Source organism: Staurois parvus, unplaced genomic scaffold (genome assembly GCF_062004578.1).
Source record: "Staurois parvus isolate SC_StPar_1 unplaced genomic scaffold, SC_StPar_1.0 ptg000175l, whole genome shotgun sequence".
Classification (NCBI taxonomy): Eukaryota; Metazoa; Chordata; class Amphibia; order Anura; family Ranidae; genus Staurois; species Staurois parvus.
In genome coordinates this window covers 8448611-8465000 of record NW_028317971.1, presented here as the reverse complement: position 1 = coordinate 8465000, position 16390 = coordinate 8448611, and the positions used below count along the sequence as shown (strand labels likewise).

The 16390-nt window shown below is 41.5% G+C and overlaps 1 protein-coding gene across 1 annotated transcript in view; it reads right to left on the bottom strand.

Annotated features, from left to right (window-relative positions):
* The window catches only part of LOC149462408 (uncharacterized), a 138507-nt gene that overhangs the window by 44958 nt on the left and 77159 nt on the right, over positions 1 to 16390 (bottom strand). The window contains exons 10-12 of the mRNA XM_089676913.1: positions 13773 to 13914; positions 11585 to 11768; positions 1481 to 1580 (exon numbers count right to left, since the gene is read on the bottom strand). Of these exons, the coding sequence (XP_089533039.1) occupies positions 1481 to 1580; positions 11585 to 11768; positions 13773 to 13914 (426 nt within the window). The remainder of the gene's footprint in view (positions 1 to 1480; positions 1581 to 11584; positions 11769 to 13772; positions 13915 to 16390) is intronic.

Below are 16390 nucleotides of genomic sequence, written 5' to 3'. Positions count from 1 at the left end.
TACAAAACACAGTAGTGATGGAGGGGATCGGCAGGAGAAGCCACAGTGGACATGGTGGACACACCGGCAAGTGAAGGATAGCAGTGCAGCACAGAGTTCTGCAAGAGAACAAAGTTTTAACACACCACCTCCATGTTCACCATTTGCAGGTCACCTTAGGTCCTTAAACACAAAGGGTCCGATCTGGTCTGGACCAGGCTGGACCCCCTATTCAATCCTATGGACTGGTAGGTGTAAAAAGAACTTGTGTCTGTTTACACTTGCCTACCTCCAATCCAATTAAAAAAAAATTAAAAAATAAATAAAATCACAGAAGGCAATCCATCCCCCTCCCTCTAGATGGATATCAGAGGGCAGTCAGGTGTAAACAGACAACAGAATCAGTTCACATCCACCGGTTCATAGAGCAGAGCGGGTTTGGTCCATGTCCGCCTTGCTTATCTAAAAACGGAGCCCACTCTTTGTGAAAGTGGCCTTGTAGCCATGCTACTAGTTTAAAAAGAAAAAAAAAATACACATTATTTGGAGAGAACAGCCGCGTGCTTTACAATGATGCTTCGTGTTCATTTTGATGCCCATCATGTGACCAGCCTCTCTTCTATTCTTCTATCAAAGAGTGTTCTCAGCAACATAATGCAGACATCACTCCATAGAACACTACAGACTCCACACCTTCACTTTATACAGTGTCTTGCTAAGAGTGCATAGCCGTATCCACCCTCTGTTACAAATGGAGGTTCTTAAAATTTTAAAAAACAGAACAATCAAGTGTTGCTGAAAATAAGACAGACACTGTTTTATCCAGCTGTATTTACTCAGTACTACTTATAACATCCAAGTGAAAGATATAAACATACACAACATGTCAGAAGAAAAAAAAAGAAAAAAAGAAAAAAAAAACAAAAAACACAGAACACTGAGTTACAAATGATACAAAGGATACAAATGACTTGTAAACTCAACCAGGTGTAGCAAATCACCCTCTCAATGGCACACAAAGCCATTTCAACTCTGATCAGCTGTGTTCATTTTGATTAGCTCAGCATGAAAAGAGCTTTCCTGTAGCATGTTAGTCCCTGATAGTGCAACTGAAGTAAACCATCAACTATGGGTGGCATGTGTAATAGCAAAAAGTCAAAAATATTGTTCCGTTTTCTCAAAATTGGCTTTTTTTGTTTATAGCGCAAAAAAAACAAAACAAAAAACAAACAACAAAAAAAACATACTGGCGATCAAATACCACAGAAAGAAAGCTCTATATGTGGGGAAAAAAAGGATGTAAATTTAATTGGGGAGCAGAGTTGCATGATCACACAATTGTCAGTTAAAGTAACGCAGCGCCGTATTGCAAAAAATGGCCTGGTCAGAAAGGGGGGGTAAATGCTCAGAAGGGCAACTGGTTAACTAGAATCCGCAGTTTTGAAACTTGGCAAGGAGCTCTAGGTGCATAGATACTAAAATAATAGGACAGTTTTCTCACCTCCTACAGATATAAACAGCAGTGCAGAGCCTACTCCAGCTGATCTACTATTAAACCTTTGTTCCTGGTGCTTTATTCCACCAATGATCATACACAAACCCTGCAATGAAAATAAAAATGCAAGATGTGAATGGTCCAAGCACAAACAGGGGAAAAAAACAACACACACACACACGTCTCTGAGGAGCAGTTTTGGGAACACTTTCCAAAGTATTCCATTTTTGCCCTAACTAAAATTGCATTCATTCAGAAATTTTCAACAAATAAGATACTGGATAGATGCAAACAGTAAAAAAAAACAAAAAAAAAAAAAAAAACAACAAAAACACACAACAAACAAACCACACAGCAACAAAACTCCCACTGTCCCAGTGATAAGTCACCTAAGAAAAAAACACTAACACATTGAAACCCTTTATAAGGGGTTAACAAATGCATAAAAGCTAAAGAATAGGCCATGCTAAGATAGCCAAATCTCACTTTGAAGGTTGACGCCAAAAAGCCTTGTAAGGCGTGTCAAAGTTTTGTTGGACATATTGTAACGTGGCATTGGCTCAGTAAAGGTTTCTTTCTGGCAAGTCGACTGTGCAGCTTATTTTTGTTCAATTGCCGCCGGATAGTGCTCCTCAAAACAACCACACATTCTTATACCAGAGCATCCTGTATTCCTCCTGAGGTTATCTTTGGCTTTTTCTTTGTATCCCTAACAATTCTTCTGGCAATTGTGGCTTTTGTCAGGGCCATTTTGACGATTTTTGTTATTTCCTTATAAAGGAGCCAAACAACTATGTCCCGCAATAGAGTGTAAATATTCAGTAGGCTAACACGTTTCGAGGACTTGCCTCTTCCTCAGAGCCCTCAGGGCTCTGAGGAAGAGGCAAGTCCTTGAAACGCGTTAGACTATTGGATGTCTACACTCCCTATTGCGGGCTGTTACTCAGCGCAGTGTTGACTAAGCTGTTCTTTTATGATGTGCCTTGACTTTGTCGTTTGTGAGTACAACACCTACTTTATTTCTTATTAAACATTTTTTATGGTAATGCACTAGGCCAGTGCGCCCTCTGTTCTTTCCTCATTCAGTATATTTGGATTTCCCCGGTCTATTGAGGGCAGCAAGGTGTGCATGTTCCAGGACATTCTTAATGTGGTTGTAGCCTGCATTGAGTCCATCCCCGAGCGCAGGAGCATTTGTGTTCGCTGATAAAAAAACGGAGCATACATGCCTCAAATAAAAGGATACCATGAGGCACGGAATCCTCATGCAAAAACTAAATAGAGGGAAAGTGCTTGGACCAGAGTGTCTGGACATAAGCTTATTCTGGGGTGGGGAAAAAACCCCCCGGACAGGGCTGGATCCAAGACTAGGCCCAGGTACCCCCAAGCGGCAAGTGCGATACAGTTCTGATTTTTTTTCAAAACGGAGGATGCATTCAAATCTCTGCAAAGTCTTCATCATCCATTGGCTGACTGTTTCTTCAGTAGAAGGCAGGCCAAATATTCCACTATGCAGATAAAGAATGAAACAGAGCTAAGACAGGAACAAGCTCCTTGGTGAGGACCCAAGATGTCAGACAGGCCAAGAAAAAGAAAAAAAAAAAAAAAACACTGGTAATGCTGTGTGCCCACAATAAAACAAAACTGATGAGGCATGAAAATGGAGGTGTGAATAAGCATTCCTGATGTCCACAGAGACCTCGCCAGAAAATCCCCTTGCTGAAGGGTGCTTGTTGAATGACTGATCTGGTCGATTCCAGGGAAAATTTTTGAATCTCATGGGGGACAGTTTAGAATTTTTTACTCAAGAATGGGGAGAATGGCCTCTTTTGCCTTGGAGACCATGAACAGGTTTAAGTAAAACCACCAGAATCTTTCCTCCTTTGTAATGAGGCAATGACCCTTTAGAGAAGCTGCTGGAGAGCAGCATATAGACTCCCCTATTTTTACAGAAAGGATGGTAATCTGGCAGCCTAAAGCAGAGTTGAAGCAGACACTGAAAACTCTACTTTGTAGCCCCTGCATACAACACTCTCGACCCAAACATGTGGAATTTCTTGGGACCATATGAGGAAGGTTGCCAACAGACACCCCCCCCCCATTCTGACAAGTGGGGGCACCCCTTATTTGAGAGGAGTACGCAGGTTCTCTGACACTGCAGGTTTTTAGGTTCAAGCCTAAGAGTTTGGACTTGGAAACCAAGGTGTGAAAGAAGTGAAGGTAACTTTTTTTTTAAGACACATGTGTCAAAGGCATAACTGCCTGTGTGTCTAAAGGAGCTATGGAGGCATTGTCTACCAAAGGGCATCCATATAAAGCAAACACTTGAGCCAAAGAATCACACACACACACACACACGAGGCTTATCTTGGATATTTGGGGTAATGCATGCACCAAGCCATCCACAGAGGCTACAGGTACCAAAGTCCAGGTGTTGGATGACAAAGATTTTTCAAACTAAATCCAGTTTCCCTAGTCATGAATTTGGACCAGAACGCTAGTCTGAAAAATAAGGTTGCAACAGTTGGTTGCATAGCCTGACCTGATAGGGAGGAACAAGGGCCATGCAGGTGCACTGTCGCATTGCTCTGGAGCCTAGCAACACTAATAAAATTGCACCAAAATGTAAAAAAGTGAAGCTGCCCAGTCCCCTGCCGGCAACTACGTTGGAATGCATCGCAGACCAAGCTCATGGTTAACACTTCAGAGATCAGTGCACCAGCACATGGGACTCACTACAACTTTCTTCCTGTGGCTCTCCCAGCAGCCAAAGGATGTTAAAACTAAGCCCCATCCAAGTCTTCACCCTCCCAGTGGACATACCTACCTAGGGGGCCTTCAACAAGGCTCAACTGCAGATGCACTACAGCCCTGGGCTGGTATAGCATTCCGCACCTAACTGTTGGCACTTTACAGATTCTGAACAACCACCACTTGCCAAGGTGATTGCCTGAAGTAACATTACAGGCCAGCCCTGCATCTTTTTTTTTGCAGGGCCCAGGTAAAGTCCTTCAAGGCGCAGCTGAAAAGTCAACCAATCTGGAATGCTGCAAAAAAAAAAAAAAAAAAAAGCCACATTAGCTCTGTAGCAGCTGCGAAGCGTTCCCCCCATGTGCAGAACACAACAAACATGTGGAAGATGAGACCAAAACTGAACTTTTTGACCCAAAAGCAAAACCACTAAAGCGTGGCGGAAAATAATACTGCTCATCACCCTGAACACACCATCCTCACTGTGAAACATGGTGGTGGCAGCATCATCTTGTGGGGATGCTTTTCTTTAGCAGGGACGGGGAAGCTTGTCAAAGTTGATGGGAAGATGGATGGAGCCAAATACAGGGCAATCTTAGAAGAAAACGAGTCTGCAAAAGACTTGAGACTGGGGCAGAGGTTCATCTTCCAGCACAACGACCCTAAACATGCAGCCAGAGCTACAATGGAATAGTTTAGATCAAAGCATATTCATGTGTTAGGAGAGGCTTCTTTCGTGAACGACAAACATGCATGCTATTGCTCTGCAGTGTGTCGTATTGTGTCATGGGAAACCCCAATTTGGCTACTTTTTTTTAGTCAACTGCAGTGAACTTGCATGGTAATTTTCTTCAACCGTTCTTATCAGAAGATGCTCCTGTCGAGGTGTTCACCTCCAATGGACAACCTGGATGTCTCGGAGATGGTTGCAGTTCCGTGTTTGTATCACTTTTTCTATAGTATTCTGACTGATAAGTAAAGCTTTGCTGATCTACTTGTAGCCTTCACCTTTGTGTAAAAAAAATAAATTTTCTTCATCAGGCCTTGTGACATTTTTCTTCCATGTGGCGCCATTGCTGACAGCATGAAATAGGAAGGGGTTTTCTTTGTTAAATAATGCCATTTTATAATCAACTGTCTGCTGGACACCTGTTTAATGAATTTTAGACTGACCTGTAGTTGAATTAGGAGCATAGCTGAATTTTAAACAAAATCCTAAGACTTTCATTAGGGTGTATTATTTTTGCAACAAACATGGTCTTGAATTTTTTGTTAGGAAAAATACTTTGTGTGTGCAAATTAACAAATCGTGTTTGCAATCAATAGTCCGCATTTGTGGCATTATTTTGTAGTATAGTGTCCCATAGATTCTGAAAGGAAAGTAAAGGTTTTCTGACAAATCTGTACTCATTTATGCTAAGCAAATATAAATACACAATCACAAGATTGCCAAAAGTATTGGGGGGGCGCCTGCCTTTACAAGCACATGAACTTTAATGGCAGGTCAGGCCAGTCAAGTTCCTCCACCCCAAACTTCCCTTCACTGGAACTAAGGGGCCAAGCCCAACCCCTGAAATACAACCCCACATCATAATCCCCCCTCCACCAAACTTTACACTTGGCACAATGCAGTCAGGCAAGTACCGTTCTCCTGGCAACTGCCAAACCCAGACACATCCATTGGATTGCCAGAGAAGCGTGATTCATCACTCCAGAGAAAACATCTCCACTGCTCTAGAGTCCAGTGGCGGCATGCTTTACACCACTGAATCTGATGTTCTGCATTGCACTTGGTGATGTAAGGCTTGGATGCAGCTGCTTGGCCATGGAAACACATTCCATGAAGCTCTCTACGCATGGTTGTTTTGCTAATCTGAAGGCCACACGAAGTTTTGAGGTCTTTAGCTTTGACTCTGCAGACAGTTGGCGATTTCTGCCCGCTATGCGCTTCAGTACACACTGACCCAGCTCTATCAGTTTATGTGGCCTACCACTTTGTGGCTGAGTTACTGTTGTTCTCATTTGCTTCCACTTTATTATAATACCACTAACCGTTGACTGTGGAATATTTAGTAGCAAGCAAATTTCACAGATGGACTTATTGCACAGGTGGCAACCTATCACGGTACTATGCTTGATTTCACAGCTTTTGAGAGTGACCCATTCTTTCACAAAATGTTTGTAGAAGCAGTCTGCATGCCTAGGTGTTTGATTTTATACACCTGTGACCATGGAGGTGATGGGACACTCCTCCAAATCATTGGGTTCAGGTGTTCCAAATACTTCTGGCAATATAGTGTATTCCTTGAAGTGCTTATAAAACCTAACTTTTCTTTTTCATAAAATAAATGGTAATGCACTGAGTGGCCGCTTAACCCCCCCCTTCTGGGACTTTACATGTTTGAGCTAAATCTGATGCTAAGCCCACATCATTCATTAGAGCATAGGTCTTTACATATCATATAAGGTGAGGATACTTACCAGACTGCTGGTCCATTGAAGATCTGAAGAGTGCTCTATCACATTGACCCCCTACTTTCTCATCCCCCGAGAAGCAATCGGATATTCCATGGATCAACTTTACCTACGTTAGTATCCAGTTATATTCTGTGTATCAAAGAAAGAATCCAGGTCCTTTTTTAAAGCAATCCACTGAGCTGGGCAGAAACAACTCTTGAGGGAGTCTATTTCACATTCTAACAGCTCTCACTGTGAAGAAACCTTTCTGTGTTTGGAGATTAAATGTTTTTTCCTCCAGACATAAAGCGTGCCCCCTTATCCTATGTGATGACCTCAAGGTGATCATATTCCCCCTTAATCTCCTCTTCTCAAGAGAAACAAAAATTCAGTTCCTCTAATCTTTCCTCATAGCGGAGCTCCTTCATGCCTCTTATCAGTTTAGTTGCCCTTCTCTGTACTTTCTCCTGTTCCCCAATGTTCTTTCTGTGAATTGGTGCCCAAAACTGAACTGCATATTCCAGATGAGGTCTTACTAATGATTTGTACAGGGGTAAAATGATCTCTCTCTCTCTCTGGAGTCTATACCTCTTAATACAAGAGAGGAATTTGCTCACTTTAGAACCTGCAGCTTGGCATTGCATGCCATTATTAAGCTTGTGATCTACCAGAACCCCCAGATCCTTCACCATTGATTCACCCAGTTGAACTCCCCCTAGTATGTATGATGCATGCATATTCTTAGCACCCAAGTTCATAACCTTACATTTATCAACATTAAACCTTAGTTGCCCAATTAAACAGTGCATTGAAGTCGGCTTGCAAGTTGGAGACATCCTGTAAGGACGTTATTCCACTGCACAGCTTGGTGTCATCTGCAAAGAATGAAACTATATTTTTTAATCCCAGACCCTATATCATTTATAAATATATTAAAAAGTAAGGGTCCCAACACTGAACCTTGGGGTACACCACTAACAACCCTAGACCATTCAGAGTATGAATCATTAACCACTACTCTCTGAAAATTATCTTTTAGCCAGTTTTCTATTTACTTACAGATTTTTCCAAGTCTGTAGACTTTACCTTACACATTAGCCGTGTGTGAGGAACTGTGTCAAACGCTTTTGCAAAATCCAAATATACCACGTCCACCACCACCCCTCTGTCCAAGGTTTTGCTCACCTCCTCATAAAAGGAAATCAAATTTGTTTTACAACTTCTGTCTTTCATGAATCCATGCTGTCTGTTGCTTAAAATATTTTTTCCAGCAAGAACTCATCTATGTGGTCTTTTATTAAACTCTCCAGTATCTTCCAAACTATCGAAGCTAAATTAACAGGTCTATAAATTACTTGGTAAAGATTTTGACCCCTTTTTAAATATTGGCACCACATTGGCCTTAATCCAGGAGGTACTATGCCAGTCAGAGTTCCTAAAATTTTGAAACAATGGCTTTCAAACAACAGAGCTCAATTATTTAAGGACCTGTGGGTGTATGCCATCCAGTCCAGGTGCTTTATTCACCTTTATTCTGTCTAAATATTTTTGGATCATATCAACTGGGAGTCAATCTGGATCATCTGGAGCTGTCAATATCATGCCTATTATGGACAAGAGCTCCCCCATGCTCCTTTGTATACACAGAGCTGAAGAAGGTATTTAATAAAATTTCCCTTCTCTTTCTCCCCAGTCACCCACTCTAGATTATTTTATCAAGGGCCTACATGTTCGGACTATACCTTTTTACTATTAATATATTTGAAGAATTTTTGGGGGTTGGTCCTGCTATCTTTTGCATTCTGTCGCTCGGTTTCAATTGTTTCGGCCTTTATTTCCTTTTTGCATATTCGGTTATATTCTTTGTAATGTTTAAATGAGGATAGTGTTCCTTCAATTTTATATTTAATAAAAGTTCTTTTCTTATCTATATTTTTTTTTTTAAACTTTGGCAGTAAGCCACATAGATTTGATTTTTAGCCTTTAAACTTGTTGCCTATGGGAATATATTTTGCAGTGTTTTCACATAGTCTTTTTCAAGAACTCCCATTTCTGTGTTGTGTTCAGTGATGCCAATATTCCCTCCCAGTCTAAGTCTTGAAAAGCAGCTCTCAGCCTTGGAAAATTAGCTTTCTTAAAATTGAGTGTTTTTATTTTTCCTGCATGACCTTCTGAAGCCAGGTCAAAAAAACTACCAGAGATGGAAACATTGCATCCTGCCTTGTTGCTGGGACATTGCTAAAGACAATCCCCATCCTCTTTCAGGTGTGCCCTTTCATCTGGTACAGTAGCTCTAAGATTAGCGATGCTGCAATGGAGAAGATAATGGACCACACATGTGCAAGGGTTTGAGAGCTCATTCCTGAGATGTGAGTGAGCAGTAAAAGCTGGAAGTGCCTTAGCACAGTCTTGGCAACAAAGCAGGAAGGGATGACGTCATGTCTGGGAGTATTTGGACAGGCTTTAAGATGTATGTAAATGGGCTACATCTAAGGCAAGGGCATTATCCAACTTTACTCAAATCTGCCCAGTTTATTTTTTTATCTATAGGCACCCCTTACCTGCATAGGCAATTTTTTAAAGGATGATACCCATGCTATAGTATCATGTACACTAAGCATTATCATGTAAACTAAGTGTTAACATGAATCAAAATTTGGGATAAATAAAAACTATTATACAAAATGTTTAAATGTTCTATATGTACTATTAGCACCTAAAAAGTATAACACACATCTAAAACTAATCCTGTGTCCTGTGCTGCACAATTAAGAAATAATCTAAAATGTGTGTACAGGTCCACAATTTGGATTTTTTTTTTATTTTTATTTCTTGAGGATATACAACTCTAATATATGAGTAGCTATAGGCATAGATATATTACTGCTTTCTAGCAAATCTGGTTCTTACTCATAATGCCTACAGGAAGCATCAGACTGGTGAAGATGGGTGAGATTTAACCATCTGCTGACAGCTCACAGTCAATATACTACGAGCGAGCAGCAGGTGCAGACACAATCACATTCATGTAAGCAATGTACTCCTTCCGGGTTTGGGGCATGCAGAATGTAAAAGTAGCACACATTACACATTGTTAGGCACACACAGTTAACACCTTGACTGCCCCTAGATCAGGGGTGTCAAACAATTTAATCGTGGGCCACATCAGCATTATGGTTGCCCTCAAAGGGCCAATTGTGTCTATAGGACTAGATGTTCAGAGTCAAGAGTACCCTCGCTTACATCACAATGCACCCCCCTTACCATGTGCTGCTGCAGGGAAGAAGCTGGGAAACAGAAAGTGCAGGGTCTGGAGGAGGACCTTCAGAGGAGGGCTGGAGCCAGCTGCCGAAGACTGCTGAATACCGAGACCAGGGGAGGTGAATACGAGGGGGTGCTGCAGCTTCACAGAGGTGCATTGTCTGTAGGAGGTCTGTTCTCTCTGCTGCTGACTGCTGAGACAAGCCTCTCCCCGGATGCACAGAGAAGCACAGGATCTGGTGGAGACGTTCTGTCTGCCTTTCTACTGCTGAAACAAGGTGGGTGGGAAGGGGGTACTGCAGCTGCAGGATAGGTGTGAGGGCCATATGAAATGGCCTGGCGGACCGGATTCGACCCGTGGGCCTTGTGTTTGACACATGTGCCTTAGATGTTAACACCTTACCAGCCAGTGTAATTTGTACAGTGTCAATGCACAGTATTATCACTGATACTGTATTGGTGTTACTGGCGGTGTCAGTGTACCTCCCAGTGAGGGTCTGTTATTGCCAGATTGTCTTCCACACTATCACATTCCCACTATAAAAGTCACTGATCACAGCCATTACAGTATAGTATCTATAGCTGCGTAAAGACCATTATATAAGAAAAACAGGGAAAAAAAACAAAAAAAAAAAAAACAAAAAAACACACACACCACAACAATTTACACAAAAAACAATTATTTTGCCACTTATTGGGATTTTTATTTTTTAACCAAAGACATGTAGCAGAATACATCTTGGCCTAAAATGAAGATTTTTTTTATTGGATATGCTTTATAAAAGTAGAAAACATCACTTTTTTCCCCCAAAAGTGTTTAGTTTACATAATAAAAAATGAAAACCCAATGGTGAAATACCACCAAAAGAAAGCTATATTTGTGTAAAAAAAAATTATATAAATTTCATTTGCGTACAGTGTTGCATGACCGTGCAATTACCAGTTAGAGTAGCACAGTGCTGAATAGCAAAAATGCCCTGGTCACGAAGGGGGTAAAACCTTCCGAATGCCAAGTAGTTAAAGCAGTATTAAAACACAAAAGCAAACATATTTCAGCTTACCGATCTTAGATGATAGTTTCATTAGTTTCCTTTTTTTAGGCTCTCTTCTATTTTCATCTGGTGATCCAGTCAATAAGTCTGTTTTCAACAGAAAAGCTCTCATGCAGTTACAGGGATGAGACATACCATTTAACACTGGTGGAGGTTCTTAAAATGTTCAGATTTATGTAAAAACCTTATCCTCAAAGGAAAAAAAAAAACACTTTAACTGATTCTAAAGTATTAACTGGAGTTCAGCTTCAATTTGTTACTGTATTTAAATATGCTAGTAAATCTAAACACCCCCTCCCCTCAACTGACAATGCTGCTGTCTAAATCTGCCCCCTGTGCTCATTCATCCAGTGTGATGTCTGTATAATAAAGGAGGTGTGTTTCACTAGGTGAAAACAGAGGGGGAAAAAAAAGCTTAAAAGAGAAAACTGATGTAGCCATCACATCTAATGATTGGTATGCTGCAATATATTTCATTCTTGGTTTTTTGTTTGATGCTGCTTAATTTACATTAAAGCAATGCACCAAGGCAGGATGACAAATTCTGCAATATTAAAAAAAACTATTCAAAGACATGTTATAGACTCACAGGAACAAAGAGGACACACCCCAGTAATGTGCCGGTCAGAGCAGACTTTACCACCTCTTCATAGCACTTGTTATCTTCTCGAGCCCCCTTAATCAGTGCTGTGATGTAGAAAGTCAGTTCAATGATTGAGCCAAAAGTAGCATTCACCACAGCTCCCAGTGCAAAGTTGCTTTGAGCAGATATACTATATGATGCCATAAAATGACAAGAAAAATAAAAAGGAAACAAGTTATGTAAATGTATCTAGAGAACATAGACAGCACAGCGCCTGGCAGATGTGATCCAATAATTTTCGAAGAACCAATTTTACTGCTGCAAAAAAATAAATAAAAACTAAAAAAAAAAAAAAAAAAAAAGGAATATGATAAAAAGTAAAGTAAACCTACATTGGAGGGCAAATATGTAGACTACTATTGACCTCCTAAAATATTGCTGCTGACCTCAATACCCTCAGTCACTGACCTGCAACAAGCAAAGCCAGTCTGAAGTTAAAATATCTGCTCTGCAATTTTGGCCTGTCTCTGTGGCCAAAGTCAGCCAAGCAACTAGCATTTTCAGAAGCACAGCAGTAAAACCATTTCTATCAGCACCTTACCTTGAAGCCAAGTCTTGGGATCTTTTGAGAGAAAAAGTAAAAACACAGTTGGGGATCATTGCATAAGGGGGAATAACAACCACATATTGCCTCAGATGACCAAACACTTGACCTTCCTTGAATCCTAAAACTTAATAAAAAAAAACAAACACAAAAAACCTAAAAGACCCCTTTCAAATAGGACTGCTGATCAAGTCTGTTTTTCAGGCAGATCTGTTCGTAAGCTTCATGCACGTCTATGGGCAGGCGAATGTAAAAGCGTGTCCCCTTACCTTCAAGTCTTTCCAGGTAAAAGAAAACATTTTTCTGCATTCTTTTCTGGTTTTCAGGACCTTAAACACGAGGGATCTAAAGTAGCCTTACGTGTATGGATGCAAGTTTGCGTTAATCCTGCTACCTATATATCTAATATGGGTCTGGAAAGCTCTCATCTTTAAACGGAGCATTGAATGGACACGGATGACACAAACATAATGCAATGCAGGCAGATTATGGCTGGTGGGTGTTTGGGGGTGGGGGGGGGCACATTAAAAGTGCCATACATAGCTTTCTAAACATCAAAAAGCACCTTGCCTCGGTACTTAGCCTAAATTAAAGCAATTGGCTTCCTCTTGTGAGGAGTAATTCAAATATCAAAAATGCCCTAAATGGCTGGGTGTCATTCCATTAATGTATTTGCATGGAGATCACTCTGGGTAATGCCCGCATGTGATGCTGAGCCTCCATGATGGAAATAATCGAAATATGAGGAATGAAATGGGTAGGCCAGCAACAGTCAGGCTGAGGAGAAAGTGCTAGATTACAGTGGACGTCCTCCAGCCAGGAAGACTGGTTGGCTCTATTAGACTTGCTGTAGCTTCTAATGCCCACAATTAGCAACCTACAATGTGCAGTGAAATCAGAGTAAGCACTTTCAGTACAGCAGAAGAGCCTGTACAACTGTGCAAGAGTGAAGGTAAAACTAGATTTCTGCTTCAACACTTAACCTAAGACTAAAGCCAAATACTTGCCCCAAACCTAACACCCCCCCCATTCACCCCTAAAATTCCAAATGTTACCTTAAAAACAGAACAATGCTATACTAACCTTATCAGACCCCGAATCATTCCAACACAAAAGACCAAGTGTCAAGGCAGACTGTACAGGATTTATTTTCTTTAATTCAACCAGCAGGTTGAAAGAAGGAAAATTACTTGATTCCACCATCCACACATTTGATGTAGATGAGGGAGTTCCACGGAGCTATTGTGTTCTGGCAGCGGGAAGAGTTCAACCCCCATCAGAATACATCAAGCAGTGCCAATGGCACTGATAGAGTGAACATTTTCTAACAGGTTGGTTGTACAGAAGTCCAATCTAGAGATAGACTTCTGTACAACCAGCCTGCACATAGATGGAGTTTGAGCCATCTATGGCCAACCTAATTTGGAACCCGTGCTGAATTGGTTTTGTTTTTGCAACTATTTTATCAATAGCACTAAATGAAAACCACAGTGACACATGTATTTCACATTTTGTCTGGATGTTTCTCCCATGACTCAATTGTTGCTTTATGATACACAAAGTAATAGCTAAAATGTATTAAGCCCTTACCTTGCAATTGCCATTCCAATATAGTAAGAAAGTGGCATTATGGAGATCAGAGAGAGCGTAAATTTCACAGGTGAACTGGCGTAATAATTGTGGATGTCAACATATCCAAGAACCAGTGACACAATCACCAACACAATTAGGTCTGTAAGAGCTGGTTAAGGAGATTGTTTTGCACTATCCAGGAAACCAAAGCCCTAGCAATTCCCACAACAATTAAATTTATCTTATGGTGTCTGCCTGTTGATAACGTATTACTTTGCTCAGGCTTTTAATATTCCAAATCTTTAATACACGCACCTGTTATGAGAGAAGTATGTAGGATGCCACTGCCAATCACCTTCTAAAAAAGCCAGTTGCCTTGCCAACCCTGAAAACCCATCTCTTCAGGGAAGCCTCTACTTGACAACTACAATTTTACTTTCTCCATCAACCTAGCTTCACACCATTATTACACTTTTGTATCATTTACCCGTTTCTTTTAGATTGTAAGCTCACATAACCAGGGCCCTCCTAAATTTCTTGTCTTGAACGGTATTGTGACAAAAAAAAAAAAGTTATTCATTAATCTATAAACTGCATACCTGCTTTCAGCCAGTGATTCAAAGCAAACTGCAACCAAAAGCAACTGCCATTTTCATTCTAATGACAAATGCCCTTTTGTCAAATAGTATTATGGGAAAAAAAAAAAAAAAAACACCACACAGGAATCTGTCTATCCAAATAAAATTGTTAACGACTATAAGATGTTTGGTTATAGACAAGATATCAACATGTGTATGTAAAAATATAGAATTGCATCAAGAAATGCATATACTAGAGCAGGCCTTGAAATTTCCACTTGCCTGCTCGCCAATGGCGAGTGGAAATTATGGTGGGGTGGGGGGGGGGGGGGGGGGGGGGGGGGAGTGTGTCCCCCAGGGCCATCTTGCTGAGCAGGCTCAGGCCAGATCTGTCATTGGCACTGGGAACCGTCAGACTGCTCAATAACTGAGCGCAGTGAAAGCAAAGGAGTGTGTGCTGTGCTCTCTGCCTCCCCCTAGAGTGCAGTACCAGGCTCTGTGAGTGAACAACAAAGTACCACAACTTTTTATAGGGGGTGTGTATGTATGTGCGTACATACATGTGTGTGTGTATGTATGTATGTATGTACATACATGTGTGTTATGTATGTGTACATGTGTCTGTGCGTATGTATTTCTGTGTATGTACATGCATCTGTGTATGCGTGTGTACGTGCCCAGCTGCACCAGCAAACAGCAGCAGTGTACATGGAGCCCAACCTATAATGCTCTGTAATCTTGCACATGCACGTCAACCGGGCTAGGAGTTGACTTCTGGAACAGATCATACCCAAAAAAAGGTCGCATGACCCTTAAATTTAAGACAATTAAAATAAAAATTAAAAAACAGGAATCTGCAGACACAGCGGATCTGACACCCTGCCCAGCTGCCTGCAGGTTTTGTTATCTGTCCTGGTAAGTGGTTTTCTCTGCACAAATGTCCCTTACTTCAGGGAACAGCCAGTGACAAAGCAGTATTAATTTTTTTTTAAATATATAACAAACATGTAATACTTACCAGCTCTGTGTAATAGTTTTGCAGAGGGCTACCCCGATCCCCCCTTCTCATGTCCCCCGCCGGCATACCTGGCACCCCCCCTCAAACAGTGCCCCCAGAGCAAGCCACTTGCTCTGGGGGCACTGATGCATGTTTGTTCCCAAGCTGCTGCTCTGTGCATCCATAAAGACACAGAGCTGCGACTCAGCCCCCCACTCTCCTCACTGGCGATTGACAGCAGCTAACCAAAACTTTATCAGCCTGTGGTGCTGTCAACCCCCTCTTTCCTGTCTGACGGATGCTCTGTATGTGCTCCTGCACTGTGCCCCAGGGGTGTCTCAGCCTAGAACTCATGAGGCTTGGATGGAATGAAAGGGAGCTGTGACTGAGCTAGGGATTTCACTCTCCTAAAAGTGTTCCAATTTCATAGCTGTCCAAGGAAAACGTCAAGAAAACAAATGTTGATTTTTTTTTTCTACATACATACCTGTAAAATCCATTTCTTGGAGTATATCATGGGACACAGAGCAGGCTATTCATGACTATGTGGGTTAGAGGCCACCTATAGGTAAATGGACACTGGCAAACCAATCAGAGAGGAGGTTCTCCCCTATATAACCCCTCCTATACAGGAAGTACTTCAGTTTATGAAGCAAGCAATGAAAAAATTCCAGAAAGAGGGGTGGGGACCTCTGTGTCCCATAATGTACTCCACAAAATGGATTTTTACAGGTAAGCATGTAGAAACAATCCAGTTTTCTTTATCGCACATCACGGGGGACAGAGCAGGCTATTCATGACTACGTGGGATGTCCAAAAGCAATAAGAAATTTGACGGGAGGGTGACACTATGATAGCCCCCGTCCATAATTTTTTTAGGATCTACTTAGCCACCCATAAAACACTGAGGCCAAAGGCAGAGTCCTCTGTGGCTCTGACATCCACCTGGTAGAACCTGGTAGCCTTGCAAACCTGAGTCACTGGCGTCTGATGGTGGATTGCCCAAGATGCCCCCACACTCCAGGAAGAGTGTGCCTTCACCCAAAAGGGTGGGATTTTAC